Here is a 21,662-nt window from a genome sequence, read left to right as displayed (position 1 = left end):
GAAATGAAATGAAATGAAATGAAGAGTGATGTTTTGTGTATCTGTAAAATTAAGAATGGAATGGTGTCAATAAATACAAGCATGGAAGTTACTTTTTTAATTAATAAAAAGGCTTAAACATATACCAGAAAGTATGAATTGATGTCATGTTAGTTGTTGAGGTTGATTAAAAGTAAAATTTGTAGGTTGGTGATAATTATATATTACTTTCCAGTGAATGCTGATTGGAGATAAGGTTGGGGGAAATTGTTTAACATACTGAATGCAGCCCAAGGGGAAAAAATATTATTTTAGGTCAGTGATGGCAAACCTTTTGGGCTCAGCATGTCAAAAATTTGGAAAATGCCTAATTTGACTCTGCTGGCATGTCACCTCCTCCCCCCTGAACAAAAGAGAAAGAATTCTTTAGATATTAGTTTATTTAAAAAAAAAACACAGTCCAATCATGTGTAGTGCTATGTATCATATAAAGAAACGTCAAATAATTACAAAAATGAAATACGAGTAAAACAAACTCAGTTTCTTTGGTAACTCAGACAGGGCGATTAGTTGTTGGGTGTTGGTGAACATGGCACGTCACCCAAAACGTCGTGGCATGTCACCTTTGACACGCATGTCATAGGTTAGAGTAGATAGTAGGAAAAAGACAACAAAGTATGGAAAAAATGTTTAAGCCATTTGGACATCGAAGGTTGAATGAGTTTGGTGAGATTCCATTTACAAAAAGGTCTGTTTGTTTTCAACATGTCATTGAAGCATAATACACAGAGGAAGTGAATGCCTCAGAAAGCATGACTGATGTGATTGTTTATTATTAAAGATTGAGACATTAGTGAAAGATACAGGGGAGATGAGAAGTTCTGAATGTGGGGCAGACCATTATTTGACAGCATCAAAAATGAATCAAGAAAAAATACGCATGGAAGAAAGGAAGTGAATGTATGAGTGTTATTACTACAGGAAGAGAATGTATGAGTTGTGTATGAAAAACTGGCAGAAGATAAATTAATCTCCCAGCAGAATGAATATAAGGAAAGATTTGGAAACTGCCTGGAATTCATTGAGAATTATGTTAAAGAGTACATTTTAGAGAGTTGTATATAGTAATATGCTAAAGAGTTAATGTTCAAGAAAAAAATGGAACAAGAAGTCATAAATTCTATGAGAATGTAAGCAAATGGTAAGGTTGCAGGTGTAGAGGTATAACTAGGGAATCACTAAGATATGGGTGTTGTTTGCTTATGGAGTTCTGTGTCATATTTTTGCTGATTAAATAGAGCTTTTCCATCTTTGCTTGCAAAATATATTGTTAATTTGATTTTGGGGTTGTCCATCCAGTGATACAACCTTTTGGGTTGTTGATTGTAGTTACATATTCGTCTATTAGATTTATATATTGCCTTTCATTCAGGAGATCCAGGTGGCATATGTAGCCCTCCTTCCTCCTGTTTTACCCACAACAAAACCTTGTGAGAGTATGTTGAGCTGTGAGTGTGCCTGGCCTAAAGTCACCCAGTGAGCTTCCATGGCACTGAGGATAGACTAGAATCTGGATTGCTATAAACATTTTATTTTCTTGACAAAATTCTACTAGTCTGTCTCCTGCTTTATTTCATGCATCAAAATCAAATTATCCTATTATTACAGTGTGTGTTTTTTTAACTTCCAATGTTTATATTCCAGTGCTTTATATTTAGGATGATGTCTTTTGGGGGGGGCATCGTATGGGTAAGGGGTAAAAACCTCAACTTCCTCTTCTACATCTGTGATTTGACCAAGGATTTGAATCACAGTAATATTGATTGGCTTTGGTGGTGGAAGTTTACTAAAAATGAGAAAGGAATAGTGAAATTTTAAGATATGCAAATCCTGCTAGAAAGGAAATAGACAGTGTGTGTTCTTTTGCAAGTAATGAATGTGTATTGAAAGATACTTAAATGTTTGTGTATAAGAATGTGCATGTAGCCATTTTGATGTATGGAAATTAAAAATTGGGTAGGTCAGGAGAAACATAAAAATAAGCTGAATGCAGTGGGAATGGGTTATTTAAATCAATGTGTGGTAAAATAAAAAGAGATAGGATCAAGAATTAATGAGCATCAAATGTGAATACAAAAGTCAATGACAGTACAAAGTGAGGTGGTTGGTGAGATGGTTTAGTCAGAGAGGAAAATTAAATGAGGATTAAATTACCAAAATATATCTGAAGGAAGAATGAATCGGTCAAGAGCAATGGAAAGGCTGAGAAAATTGTGGTTGAATAGAGTTGATGAGATCTTGAAAAAAGAGACAAGTTGGAAGAACAAAAGGCAATGTGACAAGTGATGCACAAATGCGGTAGAAGCAAGAGTGGCTTGCAAGAATAAAAGAATATGGAGAACTGTAGTGAATGGTTTGGTGAAAATTAGATTTAGGTATATTTCCTTCTCTTCTTTTTATCTTTTGCCTTTTTCTTCTCATGCCTTTGATTTATTATTTCTTACTCCTTTTCTGCACACTTTCCAGAAAAGCATACATTTGTACAATGCACATGTACTTAGAAAGCTTTCAAAAACATTTTTTTACCAAAACAGGATGATAAAAAGAAATATGTTGTAAACAATTTCTATTGTCCTCACTTTTGAATACTTGAATTAAATTACAGTTGCCTAGAGGATTATTGAAAAAGTATTTGAACAGTGGGACCCAATTTGGAATAGATTTTTCTGTCTGCATTCAGATAATTGAAGACTGGAAATCCACTGTCCTCCTTAAAATGCTTTCCTTTAAAAAACTTCTGGAATATAATCAGAAAATCTTGGACTCTTTTATTTGTATTGCCCAACATAAATCATTTATTATATCTCTGGACTACCTAACAAAGTAATTTTAGTAATTTTATATTTTAGTTTACAGATCTTACCATCTTCCAGAACTAATGACATTGAATCATTAATCCATTTTTCAATAGATTTCGGTTTTCTAAATGTAGTAGATGTCTTTACAGGATTTTGACATGGTAAAACCTGGCAGTAAAGTAAAAAATAGAACAGGAAAGATCAAACAGAAGTAAAATAGTGAATAGAATAGAACAGAATAGAATAGAATTTAAAATGCAAACTTATTCTTCTGTCTTTTTTGTAATGAAATAATATAAATGCTTACTCTTTATATTACGTGCTATAAGATTTTTTTGTACAAAGGGAAAGCATTAATTTTCACAGCTTCTTGATACACTGGATTGCAGAAACTTACCCAACTTCCTGATCCTAATCATATTTATTTGCAAATGACCTCTAGTTATTTAGTAGAATTTACCAATAAATCAAGATTTTTTTTTAATATGGAAATTCTGTTGATAAAACACAAATCCCAAACTCCCACTGGGCATGCAGAAATTGGCTAGACAGTTCTATAGTTCTTGGCCATTCGGTCGAAATGACAAAGTACTTTTTTATTTATGAAAATCTGAATAATTTATATCTGTTTTAAGAATATTAGTTTTCTCAGAGTTTAAACATTTCTTTCTGGCTACAAGCAATGCAGCTCAGATGATCCATTGGCCAGAGAAATTATTCCACAAAATTCTTCATATTATATTCTATCTGCAATATAATACACCTTATATAATTAGAAAGTAAGTCAGCATTCAAAATTTCTTATCTATAAAATAAGCTGATTTCGTTATGTGAAATAACTGTCAGTGTCTATTTTTTATGATCAATTTGAAAAGCAGTTATTACATTTCATCAGCATATTTGTTGGCCTTTTATTTTGATTTTTCATTATTAATATCATAGTGATAATTCTGCTATATCTCTGTAATAACCTCTGTAAATCTTGCTGAATATTATGAAATTTATCAATGTATATATTGTTGAATTATATTAACATTTAACTAAATTCTATCACCATTAATTGAAAACATTTTGAATAAATGTCAGTACATCTTTATTTAATGAAACCTTTTAAAATGGCAACCTAATCCCTGGCTGTTATACTAAGAAGCTGCTAAATTAATTTACTGACAAAGAAAATCAATCATTGTAAATGATCTTTAAACAATGGTATTCAAACAATGGCTGATTCTATAAAGAAATAATAAGCAACTCATGCCCCAAAATTATTTATTTTGTTGTCTTATTTGTTTCATAAAAGGTTAATGGAAGGAACCTCCTTTCAGTTGACTTTGATCGGACTTCAAAGACAGAGAAGATTTATGACGATCACCGTAAATTTCTATTGAGGATCGCCTATGATACATCAGGACATCCAACCCTCTGGTTCCCAAGCAGCAAGCTTATGGCTGTCAACGTTACCTATTCATCCACAGGCCAAATTGGTAGCATCCAACGAGGCACCACTAGTGAAAAAGTAGATTATGATGGACAGGGAAGGATTGTATCTAGAGTATTTGCTGATGGTAAAACATGGAGTTACACATATCTTGAAAAGGTACTCTACTAGCAATTGGTATGTCAGTTTGCAGTTCAGTTAGAGAATTATTGCTGCATAAAATAGTAAAAATACATTGCTGCATGAGATTTGCAGTTTTAGGCAGGGAACAAGGTGTGTGTGTGTGTGTGTGTGTATGTGTGTGTGTGTGTACTTTCCTCCAAGAGCTTAAAGTAACATATATGGTTTTTATGGTTCATTCCCCCAGTCTTTTGTATCTTCACAACAACCCTGTGAAGTTGGCTAGGCTGAGCAGTAATGATTGATTCTAGTCATCTAGTAAACTTTCTCACTCTGTGGGTATTTGAACCTAGAACTCTTTGGTCCTAGCCCACATTTTCACTGTTGCACTACATTTAAGGAAAATCCATCCCAGAAAACTGATTGAGATATATGTAAGATAAATTTGATTTACTGGTATTTACTAGCATGTCACCTGTGGGTACAACTTCATGGAATTTAGTTATGTCACTGAAATCACTGGGAATGAATTATACATTTCTGGGATTTCAGTGAGATTGAAGCACACTCAGATGGCAACCAGTATCAATGTATTTGGGCATACTGCGTGAGTCTTGCTTATCAGCTATAAGTTAACAGCCTTCGCTTTCTCAATATTGTGATGAATATTGTTTATTTAATATCCTATTTTTTCAAATGAAGTTATTTGAAAAGTGAAGGGTGTCTGTTAATACAAATAAAAATATTGAAATGTAAAATTCACAGTAATAAAATCAAGAGTCAACTGTAGCTCTTCCAGTCTAAATCTGAAAAGGGAATCTAAAAATCTGGAAAATTTCTTTTTTTACTTGGCCTCAAGGACAGCATATTCAGTACCAAGTTAACCTTCTGAGGAGAGAGTTCTAAAATGCAGCATAAACCTAGCAAGTTAAACAATAATTTCTCTGTGTGCATCTCTTTCTCTTACTTTCTCATTCTCTCTCTCTCTCTCTCATGTCCTTTCCTCACATTGGTCTGGCAAAGTTTGTCATTTATGTTCTTGGCCCAGAGTTAGGGTTTTTTGCCCCCAATGAAATATGGTATTATACCAGTGCTGCATACTTAATTACATACTTCCTAGCATAGCAATACTGAACAAAGTATAAGAGGTATTTTATCATTATTTAGCTTGATGTCCTTTAGGGGGGACAGAGCAGAATTTGCCTTAGGTGGAAACAGCCAACCGACAGTGACAGATGCTGAGAGTTTTATACATCTTCATGTGAATAATATAAAATAACAGTGGTAGTGATGTGTAATGCCAAAGCTTTACAAAAGGAATCATTTGGTGACTAATTAACTCTGCAAAATTTGATGTAAATAACAAGCCAATTGCTTCGCCCATCTGACAAATAGATATAAAAGACGAGGTTCAGGGATCTTCAGGCTAGTAAAATTCTCACTAAATTATCTCTAATTACAGGAGTGAAATTGTCTCCTCCATATGTTGTTCCCTTCTTGAGTTGCTGGCTTAAGACAGCCTCACTTTTGTTGATATTAAACATGACTTATCCCAGTCCATTGACAATCTGCTGTTTGGCTGTGAGTGCTTGATAAAAGGATGACTCAGTCACAGCAAGAGCACATTAGGAATCTGGAGCGACTCATTATAGATCTCTTACAATTAAGTATCCAAATGAATTAGGCAATTACCAATATGTAAGGTCAAGGATTACTCAATTTAAATGATGATGATTTAGTCAAAAACAGTGTTGCTATTCTACCAATAGTTTTGGCACTTGATTAAACTCTATTTTCTCTTTTCAGTCAATGGTTCTCTTACTGCATAGCCAACGGCAGTATATCTTTGAATATGACTTACTGGATCGGCTTTCTGCAATAACCATGCCCAGCGTAGCCCGCCATACTATGCAGACTATCCGTTCTATCGGCTACTATCGGAACATCTATAATCCTCCAGAAAGTAATGCCTCTGTCATCATGGACTACAATGAAGAAGGACAGCTGTTACAAACTGCTTTCTTGGGCACAAGCCGAAGAGTCTTATTCAAATACCGAAGGCAGACCAGGCTTTCTGAAATTCTATATGATAGCACAAGAGTCAGTTTTACTTATGATGAGACAGCAGGAGTTCTGAAAACAGTAAACCTTCAGAGTGATGGCTTTATTTGCACCATTAGATACAGGCAAATTGGTCCATTGATTGACAGGCAGATTTTCCGCTTTAGCGAAGATGGAATGGTAAATGCCCGATTTGACTACAGCTATGACAATAGCTTCAGAGTGACTAGTATGCAAGGTGTTATCAATGAAACTCCATTGCCTATTGATCTCTACCAGTTTGATGACATTTCTGGAAAAGTTGAGCAGTTTGGAAAATTTGGGGTTATATATTATGATATTAATCAGATAATTTCAACAGCTGTAATGACTTACACAAAACACTTTGATGCTCATGGTCGCATTAAGGAAATTCAGTATGAAATATTCCGATCACTTATGTACTGGATTACAATTCAGTATGACAACATGGGCCGAGTAACTAAAAGAGAAATTAAAATAGGGCCATTTGCTAACACCACCAAGTACGGTTATGAATATGACGTTGATGGCCAGCTACAGACAGTTTACCTTAATGAGAAAATAATGTGGCGCTACAACTATGATTTGAATGGCAATCTCCACTTGTTGAATCCAAGTAATAGTGCTCGATTGACACCACTTCGATACGATCTGAGGGACAGAATCACTCGACTTGGTGATGTTCAATACCGGTTAGATGAAGATGGATTCCTGCGACAGAGGGGTACAGAAATATTTGAATACAGCTCAAAGGGCCTCCTTACCAGAGTTTATAGCAAAGGCAGTGGGTGGACAGTGATATATCGTTATGATGGACTTGGAAGACGAGTTTCCAGTAAAACCAGCCTGGGACAGCATCTTCAATTTTTTTATGCAGATCTCACATATCCAACAAGGATAACTCATGTGTATAACCACTCAAGCTCTGAAATCACCTCTCTCTATTATGACTTGCAAGGACATTTATTTGCCATGGAGATTAGTAGTGGAGATGAGTTCTACATTGCCTCAGACAACACTGGCACACCACTGGCTGTTTTCAGTAGCAATGGTCTAATGCTTAAGCAGATTCAGTACACAGCATACGGCGAAATCTATTTTGATTCTAACCTTGATTTCCAGTTGGTGATAGGATTCCATGGAGGTCTTTATGATCCTCTAACCAAGCTGATTCATTTTGGTCAAAGAGATTATGATATTTTGGCAGGCCGTTGGACTACACCTGATATTGAAATCTGGAAAAAAATAGGGAAGGATCCAGCTCCTTTTAACCTATACATGTTTAGAAATAACAATCCAGCCAGCAGAATACATGATGTGAAAGATTATATCACAGGTAAATTCATACATTTAATGAAGTACAATTGTGTATTGCTTTTTATTAAATTACATTATATAAATCACCCTGGAATTACAGCATCTGATAGCAATGTACCGTAAACTTAATATGAGAAGGAATATACTTTAATAAAGTAAAATTGCATGTGTATTCTAATGTGCTTCACATGAGTGAGAAGTACATACAGTTGTGTAAAATATATTTATAAATAAGTATATCATTTTCTTAATTAAGTCTGGGCTCTTGTTTCTATAGAACATACTCAAAATGGTCACTTTATTTCCAAGCAGGAATTTCACTGTAGTTAATAATAGACATAGACATAGTCAGTTAATAAACAATTAGGCTAAGGATTATCAAAAATCCTCATAATAGGCCTTGTTCTTTGTCTCTACAGAATATTTTATCTCTTAGAGGATTCAAAAGAAAATGGAGTTTTGATGTTTCCATTTGACTAAATGGTTACCATGGCAACAGTTTATAGGCCTGCAAATTTATTGTATATTGTGGGTGCTATTATACCAGGTGGCAACTACATTTAGGAAACTTACTAGGATTTGTTACTTGCATGACAACACCTTGGATGTTAAAAAGAAACGTTTTCCAAGCACTCATCTCTCAGTGGGAAGAGTAATGTGCAAGCATTCCTTTTTGCTGTTTATGGCTGTGTGTTCATCTGTAGATTAAATAGTCATGCTCTTTAATTTACATAGTTCTGTTATGCTTTCAAGTCCTTAGGCCAAGAAGTCTTGTATGTTAATGTTTAAGCGTTTTTGTATTAAAAAAAATAATAATTCACAATATACTGTTGATAATTATACATCTCGACACCGTTGTACTCTTGTCCAATTTCCTTCCTTCCCAAGAAATGGATTCAGGTTCATTGTAAATTCATTTGAAATATTAATGCCAGCTGCTCTCAGTATCTAAGAATAGTGCTTCCCTTTTCACAATGAATTATTTGCATAATTTATTTGCCTAATAATAATGCACTTATATGATCCTAGCATGTACTAGGGAGAATCCTGCCACCTATGCCTTACTGCTTAACACGTTTACATTGCAGCAGCTGTAGGGATGGGTCACAGTCACACTGTGGAATTCCATAATTGGAACTATGTCAAGGGACCAAACTTATCCCAAATTAGGATCCTTAAGATCTTGCTAATTCACTGAAAAGACTTTTTTCTAAAAGATGTCTACTTTTTTTTTTTAACAGTCATGACCATATACCCATAGCAATATTTTTCCTGAATGGCTCCTGCTCTTCCTCATTGTCTTGCAATAGTTGAATTTATATGAAACTCAAGTAAAATTATTCTTGATTTCTAGATTGATATAATGTTGAAATTGGGATGTGAGGGCTTAGTGGCCCTGGTATGTTTATGAAGTTGATAACCTTATCATCTCATAGAGAAATTGTGTGGAGCAAATAGAATCATATACAGTATGTGCATTGTGATCCAAAGAATACATACAGTGGTACCTCGGGATACGAACTTAATCCGTTCCGTGACTCTGGGCGTATCCCGAGTTGGTCGTAACCCGACGCAAATTTCCCCATAGGGTTCAATGTAAATCCGGTTAATCCGTTCCGCCCTCCGAATTTGGTCACACCCTGAAGCAAATTTTCCCATAAGGTTCAATGTAATTACCGTTAATCCATTCTGGCGTCCGCGGACCACGCGTCAGGGGTGAGAGAACGGCCGGGCGCCGCACAGCACAGCGGGAAAAAGGCCGGGCACTGTGCGGCGCAGCGGGAAAAAGGGTGCGGCGTGGCGGGAGAACGGCACAGCGGGAGAACGGCACAGCGGGAGAACGGCGTGGGGCGGCGGGAGAACAGCCGGGCGCAGCACGGCGGGAGAACGGCCGGGTGCGGCACGGTGGGAGAACGGCCGGGCGCTGCGCTGCACCACGCGGCAGGAAAATGGCCAGGCGCCGCACCGCGCGGCGGGAAAATGGCCGCGGACCACATGTCAGGGGCGGAAAAATGGCCACGGACCACATGTCAGGGCGGAAAAATGGCCGTACCCCGAGGCGGAGTTCGCACATCGAGGTAAATTTTTGCAGCCGGAGCTGGTCGTAACCCAAAAAGTTCGTTAGTAGAGGCGTTCGTATTCCGAGGTACCACTGTACATAGATTATTCTGGATTGTATAGATAATGTGTTGAAAAAATAGCTTCACTACATTTCTTTCTCTGGCTCATGAGTTGTGCGTATATAATCTGAATCAAGCAATATAAACTCTGCAGACTAGATCCAGCAACCCTTTCTAATCCAGAATGGATAATAATGAACTTCCATTTGTCAGAATGAGGATACTTTTAAGCAAATAAGCTGTAGCCCTGGCAGGGATTTCACCACCAAATATATTTTAAAGCTCAAAGCATTATCCAGTTTCACCAATATTCATTCAAATTCTGCTGCACTAAATTCAATCAAATATTGAGGGACATGTGATACTTTTCTCACTTACTTTATAATTCCTTTCTAGATGTTAACAGCTGGCTGGTGACGTTTGGTTTTCATCTACACAATGCGATCCCAGGTTTCCCTGTGCCTAAATTTGATTTAACTGAACCATCCTATGAACTTGTGAAGAGTCAGCAATGGGATGATGTACCGGTAAGGGAAAAAAATGAAACTTAAACTGCAACAAAATATAATAAAAGGTTCTGTTAAAGTACTAAAAATACTTAGAGGCATATATTGAATTTAAAAAATTAAAATGTACATTGTAGAGATGTTTCTTGGTACACTTTTGTCCCCAAACTATTCACATAACAGATATTAATTCCGTAAGGAATTTTTTGTCCATTTACTAAAGACTAGGTTTAAATTTCAACATATCCTAAACTGAAGTGAGAGGGAGGAAATGATTAATCAATAAATAATAGTATTTTAAAATGCTTTTTTTTTAGAATTATAACATTCCCAGTGGAAGCTATAGCGATTGGACTGATAGTAGCACCCTGCCTCCAGGCAAAAAGTGAACAATGTAATAAAAAATAGAATGTGAAAGAAACAGAAGAACAGGTGATATAAATTATGCATACTGTACAGCAGTACAATTTTACTTGTCTTTAATATTAACCATGTTTTATATGTGAAGATAAAATATTGAATATAAAATCACCCTAGGTAAAATGTACTACATTATATAGAGCCCAAACTCTATAAAACTCCTTGTTTAAAAAAATATACGGCCAAACAGAAGTATAAAACTAAATCATTTTCAAAAATCAGTAGAATGTAAAATAGAAAGTCATGTCTACTATTTAGGAAAACAGCAATTATAAACTTTACTCAGAAATCAAAAGGCCATGGACCATCAAGTTCTCAGGTACCAGCAACAAACAAGAAACTTTAAACAGTTGTTTGCCCTTCAGGTTTATTCTGAAGGATCCTGTGACTTAATAGACTATTAAAATAAAGAGTCAAGACAGTTTCATATGTTATATAAATCAAGAAACACTGTGTATTTCAGCTTCCCAAGTGATGTTTTCACAGCAGAAATCTTAGTCATACCATTATAAAAAATATTCCAGCTTCGGCTTTTCCTTCCCCTGCATGCAGAAACTATCATAAGTGCTGGGAAGGGTTCATACAAGGCCTTCCCCCACAAGGGATATTAAATCTTGGGATGAATTTTCTGATGTAGTCACTGTTATCAGTATTTATTTAATACCGTTGAAGTGCTGATGTAAAAATGTTGTGGAGAAAACTGCATCTTGCTCCTTTTCTCCTCCTTGCTCGCAGCCCATTTCTTCCTTTTACAAGTTCACTCAACTCTTGGTCAAGGTCAATATAGACAAAATGTGGTGATGAGATCACTGGAGGCCTTTTCCCTCTCCCCCACCCCCATCAGTGCTCGCAGTGCAGCCAAGATGACTGTTTCCCTGTTGAAGAATGCAAAGTCACAATGCAAAGAGTGTCGAGAGAATGGAGGGAGGCAGATCCCAAAGGCATCGTAACAATGGACAGGAGAGATTAAGAGGGAATAAACACAAAATGAAGTTGTAAAAGAGGATACAAGAAAGGAATTGGAGAAGAAACGCAGATAGTATGTATCTCCATGCATCTCTAAAGCCTCTGAAAGTCCACCCAGCATAGAATACAACATTCATAGCTTAGGCTCACATAACAATTTAAAAGTGAATTTCTACTGTGACATGAATATCCAAAAAGGAACCTTCATCTCCTGATAGAATATCTGGCTACATCCTGCCAAATTGAAAGCAAGACAGAAGTAGTGTATCTTGCAGCCTTTCGTAAAAGAAATTAAAGAAGTGGAACGCCAGTGGGGAAAATTATTTCAGAGATCTGGTCAGCCACTGCAGAGCTGCTGAAAATGCAGCATAGTACTGTGGAATAGATTAGGTAGAGAGAGAAGAGAAGTGGCCCAAAGCTACTACCCCATTTCACTGCTGCCCAAGGATACGGCCGTTGCACGTTTATCACAAGTTTCTGTATCTGATACATCTTCTGTGCGATGACGTGAAAGTTCAAAGATTTCGGGGAGCAGCTTGCCCTCCCTTTCTGGATAATGGTATAGCACAGGAAAAAAAAATATTCCTGATAATAAATAGACAGCGCCAATTCACCTGAACCAATATACTGTATATAAGCAAGCACGTGACTCTCATGGTAGGTCTTCCTTCATTTCTGCGATGAGGAAAGCACTGAAGGAAACCTCTAGAAAACTACTGATAGGAATACAGGTAATAATTCTTTTGGTAACTATTTGCATTACAAGTGTGCATCAAAGATGTCTCTGTTTTTAATTCTTTAGCAAATCAATTCATTGCATTAGTCTTCCTATCTGGACAATATTGTACCTTTGTACTATTTCATGGTGCGTTAATTAACATAATACTGATACAAAACGTAGTGAAGCATAACAGTTCTCTAGGTACAGTCTTTCAAATTTTATTTTGATTGGCTGGTTAATTATCACAGTAAAGATTGATGGATTGACTGAATTCTTTGGAGTCATTCAGTGCTGCTTTTTAAATTTCTTAGTCAAAAATGATAAAAATATTGAACAGATCAAGCAACGTAGGACTTGTAAGAGTGGAATCCAGTCTGTGAATTCAATTAGCTGCAGCAGCGTCAATTCCGGCATATCATATTGTCAGCTGCAGGCACCGTGCCAATAAATGTTTGACTGTTGGAATCTACAGGCTAGAGACAGTTTATTAAAAAAAAATTAAATCTGTCTTTTCTTGTTTTCAGCCAATTTCTGGAGTGCAGCAAGAAGTGGCCAGGCAAGCAAAGGCTTTCCTATCCCTGGGAAAGATGGCAGAAGTCCAGATCAGCAAGCGCAGACCTGGTGGTGAGAAATCCTGGTTGTGGTTTGCAACCGTGAAGTCTTTGATTGGAAAAGGAGTAATGCTTGCTGTCAATCAGGGCAAGGTGCAGACCAACGTGCTTAACATTGCAAATGAGGATTGTATCAAAGTGGCAGCTGTTCTGAACAGTGCATACTACCTGGAAAACCTGCATTTCACTGTGGAAGGGAAGGACACACACTACTTCATAAAGACCACCTCGCCTGAGAGTGACCTGGGTACGCTGAGATTGACAAGTGGCCGGAAGGCGCTGGAGAATGGCATCAATGTCACGGTTTCCCAGTCCACCACTGTAGTGAATGGCAGGACTCGTAGGTTTGCCGATGTTGAAATGCAGTACGGCGCGCTGGCTCTTCATGTCCGCTACGGCATGACGCTTGATGAGGAGAAGGCACGGATATTAGAGCAGGCTAGGCAAAGGGCCCTTTCCAATGCCTGGGCCAGAGAACAGCAGCGCGTGAGAGATGGAGAGGAGGGCGCCAGGCTATGGACAGAAGGGGAAAAGAGGCAACTTTTGAGTGCTGGCAAAGTTCAAGGATATGATGGGTACTATGTACTCTCCGTTGAGCAATACCCCGAATTAGCTGACAGTGCTAACAATATACAGTTTCTTAGGCAAAGTGAGATCGGAAAGAGGTAACACACTGGTTAAGCTTGGCCTGCCAAAGAGACAGACTCTGTGCCAGTGTCTTCTAAGAGGGGAGACCAAATGGTTTGCTGCATTACTACTTGAGCCTAAATGTACATCTTTGCTCAGATTTTTCTGTAGCACAATCTGAATGGACTCTACAACAAAGAGAGAGCCTTCCAGAAGAATGATAATATTAAAAAGAAAAACTGGAGTTGTTGTTTTTTTCTTTTCTGAATGACCTTAAAGGTGATCTGCTTTAAAGAATATGTTTACATATGCATATCGCTGCACTCAAGTTGGACTGAAAGTACTAAAAGAAAGATCTAAAGAGTTTCCAACTGGCTGCCTATTCCAGTAACTAAGAAAGAAAGCGATACAATGTTTCCAAATATTACTAAATTGTTGACTTTTGCTTACAAGAATTAGTCTCTTTTCTCCTCCTCCTCCTCCTCCTTCTCCTCCTCCTCTTCTCTCCTGCTCTCTTCCTTTCTCTGCCTAGGATGTGGTATATAATCTCTGTTCATGTTAAGAGGGGGGACAAAAACTCTTTGTGTATGGACACCCCAATGGCTTTAAACAGTGCTGCTTTTTGAAAGGACACTGGCACAAGCAATTTATGCTACAGTCGAAATTTAGTAATGGATTTTACGGTGATAATGGGGTTTACCTTGGGGAAAATGGCAAATAGAATTCTTGTCACAGAGAAGCAAAGGAAGCTTGATTTTTTTGTAAATTATGTGAGACAAGTTGTTTATGGATTTTTATATGAATTACAATTTACTGTACATCAAATATTAGTCTCAGAGGAGTTAATTTATGTAAAGTGTTTAAAAAAAGTTTATACTTAAATAAAACAATAAAAATGTGCAGTGTGTGAATTTTTTAAAGGAATTGCACCTTTTATTATGTTATAGCTGTACAGTATAAAGAGTTATATTGTAGAGATATAACTGTATAACGAATGGACAGAAGTGTTAATATTTTTGTATTAACTTTAACATGGTGCATTTTTCTCTTTTGATCACTTCTGAGAAAGGATGGAGGAATCACAAACTAGAAAGCAATGGGGTTGTCGCTCTTTTTCCTTTCTCTCTCTTTGCTTGGCCCCCTGGCCAGCATGGTTTCATCAGTCACTGCTAGAAGGAAGAACAATTCAGCAAGACTCATTTGTTATCTTAAAAGACTTTTGTAGGCTGGACATGTCTTGTTCTCTTTCAGAGCTCAAGGTGCAATTATTCTTTTTACAGCTTTGTAATGTGTGTGGGTTTTTTAAAAATATGGGATGTAAAGTTGTGTTATGTCATAAAAGAAACATTTCTGTACTTCTTTACACAGAAGTAAATTCCATTGTGGGATTTACTCTCCAGTGAATAAGTTTAGGACTGTAGTCTCAGATATTTAGCAGTTCATGAAGACAAGTTGATGCTGTTCACACACACACACAAAGGATCTGTTCTCACAACATGCTTAACAGAGTCAGTTGGAGGGTTATTATATCATGAAAATACTACATCCAGTCAGCCATGTCTTGGGAATTTCTGAACATGGGATTAACTAATTCCTCTGTCTTCTGGGAATTAAGCAATGTCCTATAGAAGCCTCACAAAACAGGATCTTTTTAGGTACTCAGTTTCTATGGATGTTAGTTTCCATACACATATCCCACAGCCACAGGAGAGAACGAAAAACAGGCAACAATGGGCAGAAAATAAATAACCTGCTCATGATGGCAACAATTCTGATCACACCATTGTTATTTTTTTCTTAAATTTTTACTCCAGCTTGCAAAGGACATGACAGGAAACAAGAGCCATCCTGACTCTCTGTTGCCGTTGTGTGATGGTGAGAGAGCAATAACTGGGTAGCTTGTGTCTTGGGAACAGAGCCTACAGTTATATCTTCCAAGTGGCAGGGCCTCTGCCTTTATTTGTTTTGGGGGGGAGGGGTTTGTGTATGTGCGAAAGAGACATACTCAATTCTCTCCTGGAAGAAAGTAAACAAAAAAAAACAGCATTATTTCTAGCTGGGGAGATAAAACAAGAAGTTTCCCATACACTAAAAATTGCTATAAATTTGAAAAGACATCCAAGAAGTGAGCGTTTGAGGATAGTATCTAATCAGCATCAGTGGGTACCATATTGTTTGGTTAAAACTAGCCTGTAAAGGATACGTGTGTTAGGACTTGAGATGTGCTGATAGCAGAATTTAATGTAAGCCATGTGTAATGTATAATTTTCTTAAACCAAGTTAGAGTATCAGATCTTTGCTGCGGAATACCTGAAAGAGCAACCAAGGGGAATGTTTCTGAATAGATTCTAAGTATGTCTCCATTATCAATAAATAACCATGGTCTGTTTCCCCAAATCTGGGATTGAAGGAGGGGAACATAATTTTCATGCCAAACACTAGCCTTGCCCAGGCTTGACCCAGCACTTTCTTATTAACAAATCAATCAAAATGTCTCTGTCTCACGAAGTTTACCATACCCACTTAAAAATTCTGTAATGCCTACACGCTCATATTTTTCTACTTAGTTCATTACTGCAGAAGTTTGTGTAAAAACTTGAGGCGTTCAGCTTCCGTTAAAGAAAACTCCTTCAGACACACAAAAAACATTGGCAGTTATCTGCTAACCCTCTTATGGAAAAACACATTAAAACAATATTTTGATCCCCACCCCCATCCTTTTTATAAATACAGTAATACTATTTACTTGCAATTGGACTGAATGTTGCATGATTTGAAAATGCATTTAGACTTTTTATTAGTATTAGTATTGCATAATTTATATGTGGGAAGGGGAAAAAAAGGGAAAATCTCAAAAACCTAATTTCTCTCTTAACATCCTTCATGCTATTTTCAGCAGCATATATTCAAAAGTATTATTTATTTTGGGAAAAATAGCTCATTTTCATTTTTCTGTGCTCGGAATTCAGGATACTAATAAATGCCAGGTAAATATATCTTAAATATGTAAACAAAGTTATATAGTTGAAATTTAAAAAAAAAAAAATTTCTAACGGCTTTCTGCACTGAGATTCTGTAATAGATACATGTGCTCTGAGTTATACAGTATGTATCTTGTCAAACAGTTATCGGATGATCAAGCAAGCCACAGTATTACCTGTGTCCCTTTGGACACAACCTATAGAATAGCTGACATTTAGAACAAAAGCTGTTATTTTATTACATTTAAAGTGTAAATAAATAGTTTATTGTTATTTTTCAGCCACACAAATAATCCAAATTTAGAAACTAGGATTAACAAAAGTGCTGATCAGTGCCATTATTTCTCATCTCAGTTTAAATCTCAGAAGTACAATGTGTTTATAGTTCTGTTAGGTAGAATTTCAGAGCATTGTTTCAAAGCACTGTGTTTTCTGTGCATTGGGCTCATACTAAAAATGTAGTAGAATGCTATTCTGTTGAAATACTGCAACAGATCCTGTGTATATCAAGTCAGAATGGCACTAAGGTTTCTGTTGATGTGTCCTTGTGCATTCACAAATAAACCCAGACTTTATCTGTTGAGGCTCAACTTGGGTGATGGCCAACTAGCAGCTTTCTTCATAAGTCTTGGTAGGTCTTTTGATATGCTGATATGCTCCTACATGACACAGTGACTGTGGGGATTATGTAAACAAAATAAGTTTTTTTTTTTTAATGAAAAACTGTATTAAAGTAATTAGCTTATGGAAATCCAGAGTATTTTAGGCAAAGCCAGTCAAAATGTTTTCATGCAATTTTGAAATGTATTTTTTGTCCAATTTGTATTGTTCATTTGCCTTCCAAACTTTATATGTATCCTGAAGTTTTCCACAACTTGATGACTATAGATTGCATCTAGGCTTTCCAATAAAAGCCAAGCCAATGTGTCTGTGTTTAAATTTGTTTTCTTAACTATGTCTGTCAGACATTATAACTGTTATTGCTTTTTGTTTCAACTTGTAGATGCAAAGTGATCTGGTTGTACTAGTATTGATTTATTTGCTCCACAGTTGGGAGTTGTTTCCCGCACCTTCTGCCAGTGGCTCAGACTGCTAGTTCAGCAAGGCAAATCACGACAGGGGCTCTCCAGAGACTGACTTTACAGAAGCATTAACTATACCTCCCAAAGTTAAGCTTCGCAAACTTTAAAAGAAGAGCATTGAAGAGTGTTCCTTTCATGCTAAAAATAACAGGACTCATTGAACTAGCTGATCATAAACAATAATCTTGCACTGGGAAGTGGTATCTTCAAATCATTCAGTGTGTCTTATGTATGATGATGGTATGTTTTGATGTGAGTTGAAAGAGATGCCTTGCAATATGCTCGCTTTGTAGTGAAAGCTGCAGTTTGATAAGATGTCGAGAAACACAAATCATGTTACCTGTCTGGCTAAGCATGACCCTGCACACATAAACATGCTCCAACATTAATAGAAATTAAGTTTCCATTTTAAAAGGAAAAAGACTGCCACTAGACTTACAGCTTTCTGCAAGTAAGGAGTGATTTATGAATAATTCCAATTTGTATATCACTTTAGGATGTTCATTGTCTAATTATAATCCTTAGGTAGGTCTATCATATTAGCTCACATGTTAGATAAGGGGACTGAATGATGGTGACTTGTTTATGGCCACCTAAGGAATTCACAGAAGAGATGAGACATGATCCAATTACTTCCTGATTTGTATCACTTGTAGGTGTCTCAGCTGCAATTCTATGCCTGTCTTCAGCAGACACATTAAGGAAAATAGTGATTTATTTCTAAAATGTTTTGCCACTATTATGTGTTTTTGATATAAAACATGTAATGTAGACTACAAAATGTAGTCCCAAATGTTAATGGCAGAGATGATAAAAGTTATCTATTAAAACACCATTTATGATATATTCATAAATCCTAGCAAGAAGCCAAAAAAAAATCTCAAAATCTATACTTCAGCAAAAAATGAAAGTTAACAATTGGTTTAATAAGATAGACTTTCTTACCAAGCAGTTTCCATGTCCTGGTGCAACATATATCATTCCTAACTCATAACAGCTGTTGGGCTAATATAGTGCCGTAAGATCAGCCATAAAGCCCATTTCCAGTTTAGAGGCTCAAACATAAGGCGAGCAATAACAGTTTGATATAGGAATATATGGTACACTGATTCATGAGCAAGTCTTGCACAGATATGGCCATTAAAACCAAACTTCAAAATTGGCAGGGCCAGTTGTAACTGACTTCTTCATGTTTTTCTCATTGGGCCATTTTTAGTGTCTAGATTAATTCACAAAACCAGATTGGATATGTTAAGTAGCTTCTGTAGCAGAATAAAAGGCTCTGCGTTCACTGCTTCGGAAACCTAACACAAATCATGCTTGCTTGTCTCACCACTGATGAACTGTGTCCTGAAGGTGAGTTATTTACAAGCTTAGCATATGGCCATGGAAGGGGCTGATCAGCTCATCACCACTCGGACATAGCTCACATTCCATGTCAAAGCTCCATTGGATACTGAAGCTTCTCTTCAGGATCCACCTCCTGTGCCACTTGCCTGATGAGGACGGGCCCTTCTCGGGTTGCTTTAAAAAAGGTGTGGCTAGTTATAAACATGCTTCCGAAATGTGCATTTGATGTGTTTGACCTCTCACATTCCAGAAACATGTTTATAACTAGCCACACCTTTTTTAAAGCAACCCGAGAAGGGCCCGTCCTCATCAGGCAAGCAGCACAGGAGATGGAAATCCTTCCACACGCACTCTGCATTCCCACCATCCAAAAAGCACAATCTAAAAGGAGCTCTTCGCAAAGACCTATCTCAACTATCTACAGTTGTTTTGCTAAGGAAAGGGGATTATTTGGTTTGGCCAAGAAAAAGCGTGTGTTTGGCATTAGGGCTACATGGTGATCTCAGAAGAAAAGGCGATGGGCACAAATGTCACACCTGTCAGCACCTTCTTCGATCGAAACCATCTTCACTGGATCTCATTGTTGGAGCTGCACAAATCCAGGAAAGAATGTGGCTTATTTAAGGAATTGCTGGCAGCTGTAATCTGAGCCTGTCAGTATGGCTCTGAAACACCTTTTTCCTTTCCCCTTTTGTATTCTGATTGTTACACAGACCTATGGAAGGCATTCTTTAGCCCTAAAATGAATTGGCTACCTCAAATTAGACAATAGGCCAGATAAATCCTATGCAGCAAGGCTTTCTATTTGAGAAATTACTCCAATTATGGTTGCATGTCTTCCCAGTTAGGGCTCAGTACAAGAATCATCACTGGAATTTATAAATTAGGCATTTGCTTCAGAAAGAAAATATAATTCAAGAAAGCTGCATAGAAGACCACAGTTATAACAAATAACTGTGTTGATGCTATTATTTCTTGCACACTGAGCAGAACATTCATACTTTCTTTTCTGTTTGAATATTTTTATTACAGTCACTGACCAGAATTGCAAACAAAAACACATTAAAAATAAAAATAAAGTAAAAACAAAACAAGATAAAAATTACAATTGGTGGTGGGTTCATCAGTGGATAATAAAAGTCTGCCTAATTTTACAGGCAGTATAACAAAACGTAGCTATGTTCAAGGAGACTGAATCAGACTGCTCTGATAACAACTGTACTGTACATAAAAAAGATCAGAATTTCCTGGGTGTTTTACGAGGTAAGGAGTTAGAAGGTGAGTCCTTATAGAGGGTACAGCACAGCAGGATATGAACTCTAGTTTCAACAGCCCCTTGTCCCCAGAGGGGCACAGTCTCAGCTCATAGGGGACTTTTTTGTATCGGCCCTCCAAAACAGCCGTGGGGAGAGCATTGAAATGTGCTAAAATTAGTGCATTTCAGAATTTGGAAACAGTTTATGTGATGTAAGTATCTTGCTGGTTTGTGAAAAGGGGCTTGGCTGCTGAAACAAATTTCCTTAGGTAGAGCATTTAAATTTGCTGGCACTCTGACAAAGGTCTAGCCAACAAAAAGGAAGCTTGCCTCATCTGTACTTTATAAAGCTCATAAAAAATAAAAAGCCAGCTAAATTTTGAAATTTAATGGTGGCTGAAATCTTTAGCTTTAAAGGGGGGGGGGGGGCTTTTATTCTCACAGACCAGTGTTCTGAGTTTGAAATATTTGGTAATTAACACTGCAAATTGTTCAGGATATTAAAACAACCAACTTCTGAAAATTTACTTAGCTCTATATGCAGTATTATTTGCATTTTATTTATACTGTTAATCTTCAACATTTAAAAAGCATGTATTTCATAGCAAAAGAAATATCCAATAGGAAAGTTGCTTTTTTTTGTTAAAAAAAAAAGTATGCCAATATTATGTATTTTTAAAAATCCAAAGACCAAATATCATCAAAAACTTGAGGGGCTATAAAACTGGCTTTTAAAACTGGCAGGGTTGGCATGCTCCAGGTTCACCCAATTAAACAATGGTATCGATCAGGACCCCAGAAGTGCCCCCTCTTGGTAGCAGTGGCTTCCCTCTGGACTGAGGTTGCCTCTGAGATTCGGGTGGGTCCCACCCTACTAGTGTTTTGGAGGCCCTTGAAAACCTGGCCTTTGGTGAGGATGACCGAAACCCCCATTTTTTGTTCCTATCCAGTTTTTCCCATCTTTTATTCTTATTCTTGTTCATTGTTGTATTGTTCTATAGTTTTTAAAATGTTTTTTTTTTACCTGTGAACTGCCCAGAGTCATTGATGCTTAACTGACTTTTTTTGGTGCATAATACAAAGGGGTTGACCGATGTGTAAAGACACGTGTGAATACAGAAACACAAGCATTTCAGACATGAGCAAGGGGGATACACATGAATATCCCAGTATGCGCAAGAGTCTCCTCTATAAGCGACCTTCCACTTTGATGGCAGTACAGTAGAAAT

At 37.0% G+C, this 21,662-nt stretch overlaps 1 protein-coding gene across 13 annotated transcripts in view; it reads left to right on the top strand.

Annotated features, from left to right (window-relative positions):
* TENM3 (teneurin transmembrane protein 3) overlaps positions 1 to 17,692 on the top strand; it is a 470,513-nt gene extending 452,821 nt beyond the window's left edge. For all 13 annotated transcript variants that reach the window (XM_088131934.1, XM_088131955.1, XM_088131950.1 and 10 more), the window contains 4 exons: positions 4,138 to 4,434; positions 6,202 to 7,813; positions 10,311 to 10,441; positions 13,052 to 17,692. In XM_088131934.1, the coding sequence (XP_087988060.1) occupies positions 4,138 to 4,434; positions 6,202 to 7,813; positions 10,311 to 10,441; positions 13,052 to 13,807 (2,796 nt within the window). In that variant the 3' untranslated portion in view covers positions 13,808 to 17,692. The remainder of the gene's footprint in view (positions 1 to 4,137; positions 4,435 to 6,201; positions 7,814 to 10,310; positions 10,442 to 13,051) is intronic.
* The last annotated feature ends 3,970 nt before the right edge of the window (positions 17,693 to 21,662 follow it).

Source organism: Python bivittatus, unplaced genomic scaffold (genome assembly GCF_059951505.1).
Source record: "Python bivittatus isolate LINGU-HERP-01145 unplaced genomic scaffold, Pbiv_v1 ctg000070_np1212, whole genome shotgun sequence".
Lineage (NCBI taxonomy): Eukaryota > Metazoa > Chordata > Lepidosauria > Squamata > Pythonidae > Python > Python bivittatus.
Note: the sequence above shows the minus strand (reverse complement) of the source record. Positions and strands in the feature narration are given on the sequence as shown.